This window comes from Scyliorhinus canicula, chromosome 1 (assembly GCF_902713615.1).
Source record: "Scyliorhinus canicula chromosome 1, sScyCan1.1, whole genome shotgun sequence".
In the NCBI taxonomy this organism is placed as follows: domain Eukaryota; kingdom Metazoa; phylum Chordata; class Chondrichthyes; order Carcharhiniformes; family Scyliorhinidae; genus Scyliorhinus; species Scyliorhinus canicula.
Window position 1 is genome coordinate 2,127,724 of NC_052146.1, and position 14,252 is coordinate 2,141,975.

General features: G+C 50.5%; 1 protein-coding gene across 3 annotated transcripts in view; it reads left to right on the plus strand.

Annotated features, from left to right (window-relative positions):
* Positions 1-14,024, plus strand: part of rilpl1 (Rab interacting lysosomal protein-like 1) — a 78,366-nt gene extending 64,342 nt beyond the window's left edge. Inside the window, exons 7-8 of one of the 3 annotated variants that reach the window (XM_038799909.1) lie at positions 6,687-6,774; positions 12,075-12,212. In XM_038799909.1, coding sequence (XP_038655837.1) covers positions 6,687-6,774; positions 12,075-12,080 — 94 coding nt within the window. In that variant the 3' untranslated portion in view covers positions 12,081-12,212. Of the gene's footprint in view, positions 1-6,390; positions 6,443-6,686; positions 6,775-12,074 lie in introns of those variants that run through there. The other 2 variants (XM_038799994.1, XM_038799819.1) reach the window with 2 other exon arrangements.
* The last annotated feature ends 228 nt before the right edge of the window (positions 14,025-14,252 follow it).

Genomic DNA, 14,252 nt, shown 5'->3' on the forward strand with positions numbered 1-14,252 from the left:
CTCTCGCGCGCACCAGTCCTCCCCCCCCCCCCCCCCCCCCCCCCCCCCCCCCCCAGGCAACCTTAACAAACAAGGCAGCCTACAGTTTCAGACATGAGCAGCGAGCAGACTTGCCCACGTTACAGTCGTGCATGTCCCCCCACGACCCTTGCTGCCCCCCCCTCCCCCCGGTTGCTGCTGCCACGACCCCGAACGTCTATCTCTGATCTAAAAAGTCAAGGAAAGGTTGCCACCGCCTGGAGAATCCCTGTACCGACCCTCTCAGGGCAAATTTGATCCTTTCTAGCTGAATATAGCTAGCCATATCGTTAATCCAAGTTTCAACGCTTGGAGGCCTCGCGTCCTTCCATTGAATTAATATCCTTCGTCGAGCCACTAGGGACGCAAAGGCCAGTATTCCGGCCTCCCTAGCCTCCTGTACCCCCGGTTCTACCCCGACCCCAAAGATCGCAAGCCCCCATCCTGGTTTGACCCTGGACCCCACCACCTTCGACACCGTCCTTGCCACCCCCTTCCAGAACCCTTCCAGCACCGGACATGCCCAGAACATATGCACATGGTTCGCTGGGCTTCCCAGACATCTGACACACCTGTCCTCACCCCCAAAGAACCGGCTCATCCTTGTCCCCGTCATGTGAGCTCTATGCAGCACCTTAAATTGAATGAGGCTCAGCCTCGCACACGAGGAGGAAGAATTGACCTTCTCCAGTGCATCCGCCCACGTCCCGTCTTCTATCTGCTCTCCCAGCTCCCCTTCCCACTTGGCTTTCAGCTCCTCCCCTGATGCTTCTTCCGCCTCCTGCATTATCTTGTAGATGTCTGATATCTTCCCCCCTCCGACCCAGACCCCCGAGAGCACCCTATCACTCGCCCCCTTACTGGGGAGCAGGGGGAACCCCTCCACCTGCCGTCTAGCAAATGCCTTCACTTGTAAATATCTGAACATGTTTCCCGGGGGGAGCTCAAACTTCTCCTCCAGCCCTCCCAGGCTCGCAAACCTCCCCTCTATAAACAGGTCCTTCAGCTGCCGTATGCCCACCCTGTACCAGCTCTGAAATCCCCCGTCAATGTTCCCCGGGATGAATCTATGGTTCCCTCTTATTGGCGCCGCCAACAGACCTCCCATTTCCCCCCTATGTCGCCTCCACTGCCCCCATATCTTGAGGGTGGCCGCCACCACCGGGCTCGTGGTGTACCTCGTGGGGGGGAGCGGCCATGGTGCCGTTACTAGGGCCCCCAGGCTTGTGTTGCCACAGGACGCCCTCTCCATTCGTTTCCAAGCTGCCCCCTCCCCTTCCATCATCCACTTGCGCACCATTGACACATTTGCCGCCCAGTAGTACCCCGAAAGATTGGGTAGTGCCAGCCCTCCACTGTCCCTACTCCGCTCCAAAAAGACCCTCCTCACCCTTGGGGTGCCATGCGCCCACACGTAGCTCATGATGCTACTCGTCACCTTTTTGAAGAAGGCCCTAGGGAGGAAGATGGGCAAGCACTGAAATAAAAACAAGAACCTTGGGAGGACCGTCATTTTGATTGACTGCACCCTCCCCGCCAGCGACAACGGTACCATGTCCCACCTCTTAAATTCCTCCTCCATCTGTTCCACCAGCCTGGAAAAGTTCAACTTGTGGAGGGTCCCCCAGTTCCTTGCCACCTGCACCCCTAAGTACCTAAAGCTCTTTCCTGCTCGCTTGAAGGGGAGTCTCCCAATACCCTCTCCCTGGTCCCCCGGGTGTATCACAAAAACCTCGCTTTTGCCCAAATTTAGTTTGTACCCCGAAAAGTCCCCAAACTCTGCTAATAGTTCCATTATCTCCGGCATTCCCCCTTCTGGGTCTGCCACATACAGCAGTAGATCATCCGCATACAGCGATACTCGATGTTCCTCCCCTCCCCTAGTCAGTCCTCTCCACCCCCCTGAACCCCTCAGTGCCATCGCCAACGGTTCAATCGCCAGTGCGAAAAGTAGGGGGGATAGGGGACATCCCTGCCTGGTCCCTCGGTGGAGCCCGAAATACTCCGACCTCCTCCCGTTTGTCACTACACTCGCCGTCGGGGCCGAGTAGAGCAGCTTCACCCACTTAATAAACCCTTCCCCAAACCCAAACCGTTCCAACGTCTCCCACAGGTACTCCCACTCCACCCTATCGAATGCCTTCTCCGCGTCCAGCGCTACCACTATCTCAGCCTCCCCCTCCACTGCCGGCATCATAATTACATTCAGCAATCTCCGCACGTTCGTGTTGAGCTGCCGCCCCTTCACGAACCCCGTCTGGTCCTCATGGATTACCCCTGGCACACAATCCTCTATTCTAGCTGCCAGGATCTTTGCCAGCAACTTGGCATCCACGTTCAGAAGCGAGATAGGCCTGTAGGACCCGCACTGCACGGGGTCTTTATCCCGCTTCAATATCAGGGAGATCAGAGCCTGCGACATTGTCGGGGGCAGAACCCCCCCCTCTCGCGCCTCATTAAAGGCTCGTACCAGTACCGGTCCCACCAAGTCCACATTTTCTTATAGAATTCCACCGGGAACCCATCTGGCCCCGGCGCCTTCCCCGCCTGCATCTGACCTATTCCCTTGACTAGCTCCTCTAGCCCTATTGGCGCCCCCAGCCCTTCTACCAGCCCCTCCTGGACCCTTGGGAACCTCAATTTGTTTAGGAAGTCCTCCATTCCCCCTCTCCTCGTCGGCGGCTCAGACCGATACAACTCCTTGTAAAAATCCCTGAAGACCCCGTTCACTTCTTGCCCCTTCTGCACTACCTTCCCGCCCCTCTCCTTCACTCCCCCAATCTCCCTAGCCGCATCTCGTTTGCGAAGCTGGTGTGCCAGCATCCTGCTCGCCTTTTCCCCATACTCATAAACCGCGCCCTGTGCCCTTCTCCACTGCGTCTCTGCCTTCCTGGTGGTCAGCAGGTCGAACTTGACCTGCAGGCTGCGCCGTTCTCCCAGCAGCCCCTCCTCTGGTGCCTCCGCATATCTCCTATCCACTTCCAATATCTCCCCCACCAGCCTCTCCCTCTCCTGCCTCTCCTTTCTTTCTCTGTGCGCCCTTATGGAGATCAGCTCTCCCCTGATCACTGCCTTCAGGGCCTCCCAGACCATCCCCACCTGCACCTCACCCGTGTCATTCAAGTCCAGATAGCTCTCAATGCTCTTCCGGACCCTTTTACACACCTCGTCGTCCGCTAACAGCCCCACATCCAGCCGCCACAGCGGGCGCTGGTCCCGCGCCTCCCCCATTTCCACATCCACCCAATGTGGTGCATGATCAGAGATCGCAATGGCCGAGTACTCAGCTTCCCGTACCCTCGGGATCAGCCCCCTGCTCAACACGAAGAAATCGATTCTGGAGTACACTCTATGGACGTGGGAGAAAAAGGAATACTCCCTCGCCCTCGGCCTACCAAACCTCCATGGGTCTACTCCTCCCATCTGCTCCATGTACCCCCTCAGCACTTCTGCCGCTGCCGGCCTCCTATTGGTCCTTGAGCTCGATCTGTCTAGCCCGGGGTCCAGCACTGTGTTAAAGTCCCCCCCCATGATCAAGCCCCCTGCCTCCAGTCCCGGAATGAGGCCCAATAGGCGCCTCATAAAACCCGCGTCATCCCAGTTCGGGGCATATACGTTGACCATCACCACTTTCTCCCCCTGCAGCTTACCCTTCACCATCACATACCTACCCTCCTTATCCGCCACCACCTCCTCCGCCACGAACGACACCCTCTTTCCCACCAGAATCGCCACCCCCCGGTTCTTTGCGTCCAATCCAGAGTGGAACACCTGTCCCACCCACCCCCTTCTCAGGCGAACCTGGTCCACTACCTTCAAATGGGTCTCCTGTAACATTGCTACATCAGCCTTCAGTCCCTTCAGGTGTGAGAATACCCTTGATCTCTTGACCGGCCCATTCAACCCCCTCACGTTCCAAGTAATCAGCCGGGTCGCGGGACGACCCGCCCCCCTCCCCTGCCGATTAGCCATGTCCTGTTCCCTGCTCGCCCCGGGTCGACCCTCCCCTTCTGACCCGCTCCCCATGGCGATGTCCCCCTCCCCCCACCTCTCCAGTCCTCCACTTCTCGTTTCTGGTCTTTTCAGCAGCAACCCGGTGTCCCTCCCTCACCCCCCCCCCCCCCCCCCCCCCCCCCCCCCCCAGGCTAGGACCCCTCCTAGCCGCGATGTACCCTCCATCGTACTCCCGTAAGTCAGCTGGTTCACGCTGACCCGGCTGCTCCTGCCACACTCCGACTCCCCCCGGCTCGGGGGGGGGGCCTCCCCCCCCTTGCCACTCCTCCCTGGCCCCGCTCCAGCGCGGGAAAGGTCGCCATTGCTAGCCACGCCCCGCACTCCTCCCCTCCCCCCTCCTCTGCCCCGCGCGCGGGAAAACAGAGGAAAGCCCGTGCTTTCGCCCTGCCACACCCCACCCCGCCATCTTCAGTTCCACCCCCGTCCCCGTCCATGCCTGTAAAGAACCCCCCCTAGGAGCCCATATCCCCGATCTGCTCTCCCCCCCGTCCCGCCTCCCCAACTTAACATTATAAATAACAGATAGATAACAAATAACATTGTACTTAACAGTCGCCCTCTACCAAACAGCATAAATAACCATAAATAACCATGAATAACCACAATAACAATAACTAAGGGAAGTTGGCAAAGGGGGAAAAAACATCAGAAGAAAAACCACAGCAAGAGTTCAAAATCCAAACAAAGAATTCAGCTGAAAGTACCCGAGCGGCTACGGCCGCCAAGTATCCCCTGGGTCTAATTCGAGTCCAGTTTCTCTTCCTGTACAAAGGCCCACGCCTCCTCTGGGGACTCAAAATAGTGGTGTTGGTTCCTGTAGGTGACCCACAAGCGCGCTGGCTGCAGCATTCCGAACCTGATCCGTTTTGCATGTAGCACCGCCTTCGTCCGGTTGTACCGGGCCCGCCGCTTTGCCACCTCCGCACTCCAGTCCTGGTAGACCCTCACCGTCGAATTCTCCCACTTGCTGCTCCTTTCCCTCTTGGCCCACTCCAGCACTCTTTCACGGTCGCTAAGTCGCTGGAACCGCACCAGCACCGCCCTCGGGGGCTCATTTGCTCTTGGCCTCCTAGCCATGACCCTGTAGGCCTCTTCCAGCTCCAGGGGCGAAGGGACGGCCCCTGCCCCCATCAGGGAGATCAGCATTTCTGCTACATATCCCGGGAGGTCTGACCCCTCCAGGCCTTCTGCCAGGCCCAAGATCCTCAGGTTCTTCCGCCTCATTCGGGTATCCAGCTCCTCAAAACGGCTCTGCCATTTCAGGTGGAGTGCCTCGTGCACCTCTACCTTTCCCACGAGGACCGTGGCCTCCTCCTCCCTCGCAGTCATCTCCTGTTGCAGCTCCCGAATCGACGCCTCTTGGGTCGCCTGGGCTCCCATCAGCCTGGTGGTCGTCGCATTCATTGACTCCAAGAGCTCCATTTTCAGCTCCGTAAAGAAGCGCAGGAGAGCGGCCTGCTGCTCCTCCGCCCATTTCCTCCATTCCTCGGGTGCACCACCGGCCGCCATTTTGGTCTTCTTCCCCCGCTTTTTTTTGGGAGCTGCTGTTGCTCTCTTTACCACCCCACTCCGGGTACCGACCATAAAGTTGGTCTGGTTCTCTTCAGGGATCCTTCCCCCACCGGGATTTGTCCTTACAGCGCCGTTGGGGCCCTCCAATCGGCCCGAAAACACCTTTGTAGCAGGAGCAGCCAAACGTGCGACTTAGCTGGTCATAGCCGCAACCGGACAACAGAATCCTTTATAACTTCTTCATCTTCCTTAACCATCTCCGTATAACTGAGCACTTGGGGCTGAGAGGCTAGTCTAGTAAATCTCCTCTGAAACTGCTCCAAGGCAGTTTCAAATGGGTGATTCCCTGCTGCTTGCTCTATCTTAGTGACTGAGTTTGAATGTTGCATTGTGCCCTAAATTGTTGCAGCGTTTACTGCACTGTGCTGGGTGCCCCGCTGTGTTATCGGGTACACTTCACCATAAAGAGATAAACTCTCTCTCTCCCTTTAATATAACGTACTAAAGGGCGGCACGGTGGCGCAGTGGTTAGCACTGCTGCCTCACGACGCTGAGGTCCCAGGTTCAATCCTGGCTCTGGGTCACTGCCCGTGTGGAGTTTGCATATTCTCCCCGTGTCTGCGTGGGTTTCGCCCCCACAACCCAAAGATGTGCAGGTTAGGTGGGTTGACCACGCTAAATTGCCCCTTAATTGGAAAAAAATAGAATAATTTGGTACTCTAAATATATTTTTTTTAAATATATAATGCACTAATATGTTTGGACAATTTAAAGTTGTACCTATTCCACTTTTCTAGACTGTGAAATGTTCATGTTTGTCCAATTATGTGAATTTTCCCATATCAGTTTCCAACATTTTACGAAAATCTCACCACTGGTATGAATTTCTGTACAATGTAAGTAACTCATTCTCTCTCCCTCCCTCTGGAATTGATGATTCGTCACTCATTGTAGAAAGTATAGGTTTCTGGAGTGGGGTCACCACAGGAAAATGCAGAGAAGGGTTTCCTGTCTTCGTAATGGGTGTAATTTTCAAAGGCGCATTTGTTCAGTCACAATCTCTTGCTGTGCTGTACTGGAATGAGCATCTGTTTGATCTGTTTCCTGCTGTTTATTCTGTGTGTCTGTTACTCTTTGACCAGGATCTTTACTGCCATAATGCCAATGGTAGCAGCTGGATTGATTCCAGATGATCCCACATTACAGCCAATCAGAAGACTTGTTTCCCTTGTACGATCATTTATTTTATTATCTTCCCATTTTTAGCTTCTTGCATGACATTGACCTCTACTTACATCATTCTGATGGGTTGATCAAAGGGTTTTAAAATCAGCCAATCAGAACACTGAATGCACGTTGTTTGCATAATCAGCCATATTGTCTTCAGTGTGTTAACCTTTGACCCCTGGCTTTCTCTGTGTGTTAACCTCTGACCCCTGGCTTTCTCTGTGTGCTGACCTTTAACCTGCACCTTTGGGTGTGCTAATCTTTGACCTGTGCCTTTCTCTGTGTTTTATTGCTTGCTTTTTAATGCATCGGATTTAAGAAATTGGTAAATTTGAATTCAAAAGTAGCCAAACCTGGAATGTAAATGACATTGTTGTAGAAGTAAAGTCACAGATTTAAGTCCTCTAGTTTCTATGGCAACTAGTCAATTGGGAAAGCTGAGAGATTGCTGCAAACCCCACAGTTCTTGCAGTCAGCCCTTCCGGATCCAGGCAGCATTGCCATATCGGCACTGAACAGGGGCCAGCCCTTCCGGATCCAGGCAGCATTGCCATATCGGCACTGAACAGGGGCCAGCCCTTCCGGATCCAGGCAGCATTGCCATATCGGCACTGAACAGGGGCCAGCCCTTCCGGATCCAGGCAGCATTGCCATATCGGCACTGAACAGGGGCCAGCCCTTCCGGATCCAGGCAGCATTGCCATATCGGCACTGAACAGGGGCCAGCCCTTCCGGATCCAGGCAGCATTGCCATATCGGCACTGAACAGGGGCCAGCCCTTCCGGATCCAGGCAGCATTGCCATATCGGCACTGAACAGGGGCCAGCCCTTCCGGATCCAGGCAGCATTGCCATATCGGCACTGAACAGGGGCCAGCCCTTCCGGATCCAGGCAGCATTGCCATATCGGCACTGAACAGGGGCCAGCCCTTCCGGATCCAGGCAGCATTGCCATATCAGCACTGAACAGGGGTCAGCCCTTCCGGATCCAGGCAGCATTGCCATATCGGCACTGAACAGGGGCCAGCCCTTCCGGATCCAGGCAGCATTGCCATATCGGCACTGAACAGGGGCCAGCCCTTCCGGATCCAGGCAGCATTGCCATATCAGCACTGAACAGGGGCCAGCCCTTCCGGATCCAGGCAGCATTGCCATATCGGCACTGAACAGGGGCCAGCCCTTCCGGATCCAGGCAGCATTGCCATATCAGCACTGAACAGGGGCCAGCCCTTCCGGATCCAGGCAGCATTGACATATCAGCACTGAACAGGGGCCAGCCCTTCCGGATCCAGGCAGCATTGCCATATCGGCACTGAACGGGCCAGCCCTTCCGGATCCAGGCAGCATTGCCATATCGGCACTGAACAGGGGCCAGCCCTTCCGGATCCAGGCAGCATTGCCATATCGGCACTGAACAGGGGCCAGCCCTTCCGGATCCAGGCAGCATTGCCATATCGGCACTGAACGGGGCAGCTGTCACCTCGCTGCATGTACACAGGTCCCCGGCGGAGCCCTGGAAGGAGCTGCTGGCAAAGACGTTTAATGTGATGCCCCTCCCCCACCCCAGGTCTCTGCAGTCAAGCTGCCAGATGTGAGCATTCACATTCCCTGGACATTCTGAGGCCTTTCACTCATCTGTAGGTAGCTGCACCGACCGCAATACAGCCCTGATTAGGTCAATGCTCACTGTTACAGTGTCCCTGTTCACCAGCAGCGTGACCTTCTCAAGGCCCCGCTGCCTCTTGCTGCTCAAGCCGTTGCTCCTCCTGACTCTGTGCCAACCTGCGACGAGCCCTCTATTTCCTCATCTGGATGAGAGGCAGCTGGAAGGCAGGGTGTCTGGAGCCTGCATCATCATCCAGGCCTGTGGATCTGTGAATGAATTGAAGTCATAAATCTCAAGAACCTATTCCATTCAGCTTTGCCTCCATCTCCAAGCCCAGGACTAAGCCCTGTGCCTGGCTCCAGTTGAAGGATATCCTAGAAGAACAGAGATGAGTATTTCTCCTGATCATACCTGACTGTGCATGGAGACATTGCTCTTTGACTAAAGTGATGAGAGCCATGAGCGAGATCCCTCCCTCTGACACTATTCAGCTCGTCTCCATTAGCCTCAATTCAGCTTGAGACCATTGCTTTGGCAGCATTGAAAACCTAACCACATGAGCCCTTGGCAGCCAAGACCATTCACCCATTGGATGGAGGTTTGGAGTTGGGAGTCTCCCACTATCCACCAGCCATTCTCTGGGAGGAATCTGCCTCCCTCCCTCCCTCTCTTCATCCCAGCCTCAGGAACTAGCAGATGGCAAATCGCACAGATCGCACACCTTGCTGGCATCTCCATGTTATAAGATCCACGAGTCTGGAACAAACCTACTGCCGTGTGAGCTTCACCCGAGAGAATAGAACACAACTGAACATGGTCGCTACCCAGTTTCCTCGTGATAATTAGGGTGTCCCTTTAGTCTGCCAATTGTGCTGACCTTTAATTCCACCCACCCAAAAAGATCATGGTTGATTTGTTGATGCCTTCAAATCTGCATCCCGCTACCCCCCATAATTTATCACCCCTTTCTTATAATCTCTTGATATCTTTAATATCTGTCGATCTCTCTCTTGAATATACTCAATGACTGAGCCTCCATAGCTCTCTGGTGTAGAGAATTCCAAAGGTTTATCACCGTCTGAATAAAGAAATTCTTCCTCATTGCAGCCCTAAATGGTCTACCCCTGGTTCTGAGCCTATCCCCTGGCTCTCAAACCGCCACACTGTGCATCCCCCCGCCCGCCCAAAACCAGGGGAAATATCCTTCCTGCAAGAGCCCTGTTGATGGAGTTCTGTAAGCTTTTGTGCGCGTCAATGAGGTCACCTCACATTCTTCTAAAGTCTGGAGAATATCGGCTCAGTCTCCTCAATGTCTCCCCATGGAACAATCCTACTGTCCCAGGAATCACTCTGATGGTTCTTTCTTACAATTTGGCCCCTTGAGCCTGCTTTGTCATTCAATGAGAGCACCTCATCATCAACTTTGACACCTCTTTCCACGCTATTGCCTGTTATCGATTGGTTCCTTCAAGTGTGCAAAGATCTGTCCATCTCAGTCTTCAATTTACTCAATGGCTAAACACCCACAATCCCCTAGGGTAGAAAATTTCCACGGTTCACAACTGTGAATGAAGAAATTTCTCCCCATCTCAGTTCTAACTGGCTGATACCTCACCTCGGTTTTCTGAATTCTCTAGCCAGCAGGAAATCACTAATTATTGTGAGTCACTTCAGTTCAAACCATTTTCACTTCAGTGGGAAATAAACAACAGGGAAAGAGAGTAGAGCAGGGGACTAATTGGACATCAATATAAAGAGGTGACACAGACAAGGTGGGCTTTCTTTCTCTGTTTTATGATATCTTGACTGTAAAATGCTAAAATGGTCCATGTGCACCTTCTACACATCACAGCCTGTTACAGATGCAAAACTATTTTTAAACACTGGATGTTTCTCCTGATGCAGCCTAAAGCTGACCAGCACTCTTCCCTACACAGCACACTTTAAGCAATTCATTTACATTTCTATGGCTATACAAGTGGAACGAAACAGTAATTTTGAGCCAGGAGCCAGAAGCTGTGTTCCCTCAGTGTGATCTTCACCAATCGCCACGTTATTTGGAAATAGAATAAATTCCAGGGTTTGCACTTCTATTCTGAATCGCAATTAAACTCTGACCTCACCTAACGTTTACTCAGTTTGGATATATAAGATACTAAAAGGGATTGATAAAGTAAATGTAGACCAAATATTCCCCCTTGTGGGGCAATCTAGACCGAGAGGTCACAGATATAGGCTGAGAGGCGGTAGATTTAGAACTGAGATGAGGAGGAACTACTTCTCGCAGAGGGTGGGGAATTTGTGGATCTCGCCGCCCCATAGTGCGGTGGAGTCTGAGTCATTAAATGGTTTCAAGAAGGAGATCGATATATTTCTGATAAAAGACGGGTTAAAGGGATTTGGGGAACAGGTAGGGAGGTGGATGTGAGACCAGGACGAGATCAGCCAGGATTTGATTCAGTGGAGGAGTAGGCTCAAAGGGCTGAATGGCCAACTTCTCCTAATTCCTGTGTTCCTATGTTCAATAGCAGGTGGACTTTGGGTCTTCAGAGGGTCAGAGCTTCAGTTTAGCATTAGGCAAATACATTGAGCATCACTTGGTCCTTCTAAAACTTGTGTGATCAGTTAATTGCCTTCAGACAAATTGTTTACCTGGGCCTGAAATTTACAAACAATTTACTGATCTGGAATTAACTTGAGCAGTTTCTGCGGATTCCAAACATGGAGTACTTGAGTCAGGGCCTTAAAGCGACAGGCAATGTTAGAAGCCAAAGATCACAACTATACTGACCCCTAACTACACCTGAGCAACTCCATGGTTGGAACAATATAATCTTGCAGCACAAGAGGAAAACCATTCAGCTCATGTTCTTTTTTAAAAAAATAAATTTCGAGTATCCAAATGTCTCTTATTCCAATTAAGGGTCAATTTAGTGTGGCCAATCCACCTAGCCTGTGGGGGTGAAACCGACGCAGACATGGGGGAGAATGTGCAAACTCCACAAGGACAATGACCCAGGGCCGGGATTCGAACCCGAGCCCTCAGCGCTGTAGGCAGCAGTGCTAACCACTGTGCCACGTGCCGCCCCATTCAGCTCATGTTCTGACTCTTTGAGATAAATATCCAATTTGTCCAACCTCTCTTTCCTCCACCATACCCTACCCCCCGAGCCATACGTTCTTCCCTGGAAGAATGAACTGTTTCCTCCTTTATCCAATTCTCTCTGAATTATTGAATCTGCTTCCAGAATTGGATTTATAATGGAGAAGGAGAAATCTGCAGAGAGCGTGGGGAAGAGCATGTGGAAGGTGGCACCAATTTGACAGCTAATTCAATTCAAAGGGCTGGCACAGACATGGTGGACAGAATGGCCTCGCTTGCTGTTTAATTCTTACATTTTGAACCGAGACGGGCTTTGCTTTGAGAAACCCTTGCAGTAGAAAGGCGGACAGCATTTTTGTTCTCAGGTTTTTTTTTCATGGAGTTTGAGGCTATTTAAGTTTTCTAACTTTAATTATTGTACGATTAGTGTTCTGGGATATGTAAGTTGTTTGAAAAAATAAATCTGTGCTGCTTTATGCCAAATTATTTTACAGGTGATTTCCATTGAATTCCACTTTTAGTTAGAGTGGAACATGGAATAATAAATGATGCTTTGCTGTGTAATAAAAGTCATTAATTTTTGTGCCCTGCCCAGGTTTAATTTATTTTCCCGGGATAAACGAGGAGATATACATCGTCAACAATTTCAGGGACCTGGTGGAGTTTGGGCAATGGCAGAGCAGGAAGGGATCATCACAGAGCAAGGTCAAGAAGCATTACAAGATCTATAACTGCAGCGCTTGGCAGGTCCTCTGGTTTAGAAATCCAGAAAGCTGACTTTTTGCAACTGAATAATGAGAATAATTGGAAATGGACTTTTCTCATATTTAACATTGAAAGACCGAGTACAGGGGTGCTAGATCTGGACGGCCTACACTGGTGAACTGTTGTATTCTAATCACTAACCTTATTTTTGGAAAGGTAAATTAATGTGATGACCTCATACCATCAGGATAGTAGTAGTATTGGCTTTTCTTGTGTATGCAGAAGCTGCAGAGTGTTATAACCAGATCCTGAAGGTATTTATCTGCAGATGATACTGCTGCTGTGCTCGAATAACCGTCTCCAAAAAGTCGATTCTAACATGTGCTTACTGAAGGATTATACAGTCTATTTCCCAAGTATATATGGTCTCAAACTACGAGCTGACGGTCAGAGTGTTTCTCTCTGGAGGAGGGGGAATGAGGAACATGTTTCTGAATTCAAAAGGGACAAGTTTTCGATTTGAAGCTTTCTCAGTTTCTGACAACCCTTTCTGTGTTGCGTATCACTCAGATCGATGTGGCAAGTCCACAGTGACCTGTGTACAGATAATTTAACATTGTGTTTAATATTTTTTTTGAAAAAAGGGACGGTCATTTCAGTATATTATACATTAGTTTGCAGGTCACCTGCTAAACTGTGCAGATCTTTGACTGAGGAAAGCAAAATGGAAGATGCCAAAGTTTGTTACAACTGCTCAGATAAATTCATGTTTTGAGTGTTTGCAAAACTAACAAAATGTCCCACATCAGCAAAAAATTAAATTAATTGTTGGAAACTTGGCGATCACTATCGGAATCAGACCAAGCAAAATATACCGAACCTGGCTGTGCAACACATTGCACGTGATTTTAAAATTGTTAACCCTCATTTCGCACTAAAGTTGCAACTTGTCTCCAACGTGGAAAAATTGAATGTTGAATAAATTCAATGCAGTTTTTAGTGCTGTAATTACAACTTCCTACCCACAGAGGCACTGTAGCGTCATCACTGGTGGACAAGTGTCATTACAGCATGATGTTTACATGGATAATTTTCATTCAAAATGCACGTTGAGCCTGTAATTACCGTTAGTGAGGATGAAGTAAGCGGGAGTAAGTCTAACCAATAGAGGTTGAGGACTCTTTAAACTGATGTTTAGCTTAAAGCCACATTTGCGCTTGTCTGTAAATTTAGAGGTGACACTGCAAATTTGTTCTCAGTGGTTTGTGGGTAAATGTTCCATTGCGAGGAAAAACCCCTTGTGAGTTTGAAGATTGTCTTGAGCAGTGAAGCAGATTCTCGGCAAGGTCCTGACGCTATTCATATTAAAACAGCCGCTTCTGTGCAGGTAACAATAAGCCATCAACTTGATCCTGCTCAACCCTTGAGCTATTCATGCAGGTCGACACGAGGTGAAGCAGGACGTGTTACTGGCGAAGTTAGGACACTGCGATCAGTTCACTGTGTCCTAATTCACAGCAGGTTTCTGCTTAGTTATTGTATATTTTAAAATAGATTGAAAACAAATTTCACGCTCGATGGAAATGTATACTTCAGTGGGAAAGACTGTAGATTCACTCTTGTAAACTGTAGGTTTTAATTTTGTGCCTTTAATGTTTCTTTAAAATAATGTAGATAATAATGAAAATACTACATGGAAGACACAACTTGCCATACCTTCTGTTTTGCCAAAGTAATTGTGAAGTATTAACTGGAGTGGCTATTGACTAAAGTACAAAATATTCTTTTCAGCTGGTAGGCATCTAATGTATATTTATCTATAATAAAAGTATTGCATCTACGGGCATTTCCTTTCACTATTGTTGCCATTGTCAATTTCTATGTCCATATTTAGAATGGAAACTTATGTAACTTTATTATCTCCTGGTTGTGGAGGTGCTGCACTGCTGGCTGGTGGGTGTCATTACAGCGTGAGACATACACATGGGGCAGTTTCCATTCTAAAAGTAGACATAGGAATTTATTGTAGAAATATGAGGAACTTGGGGCAGCACGGTGGCGCAGTGGT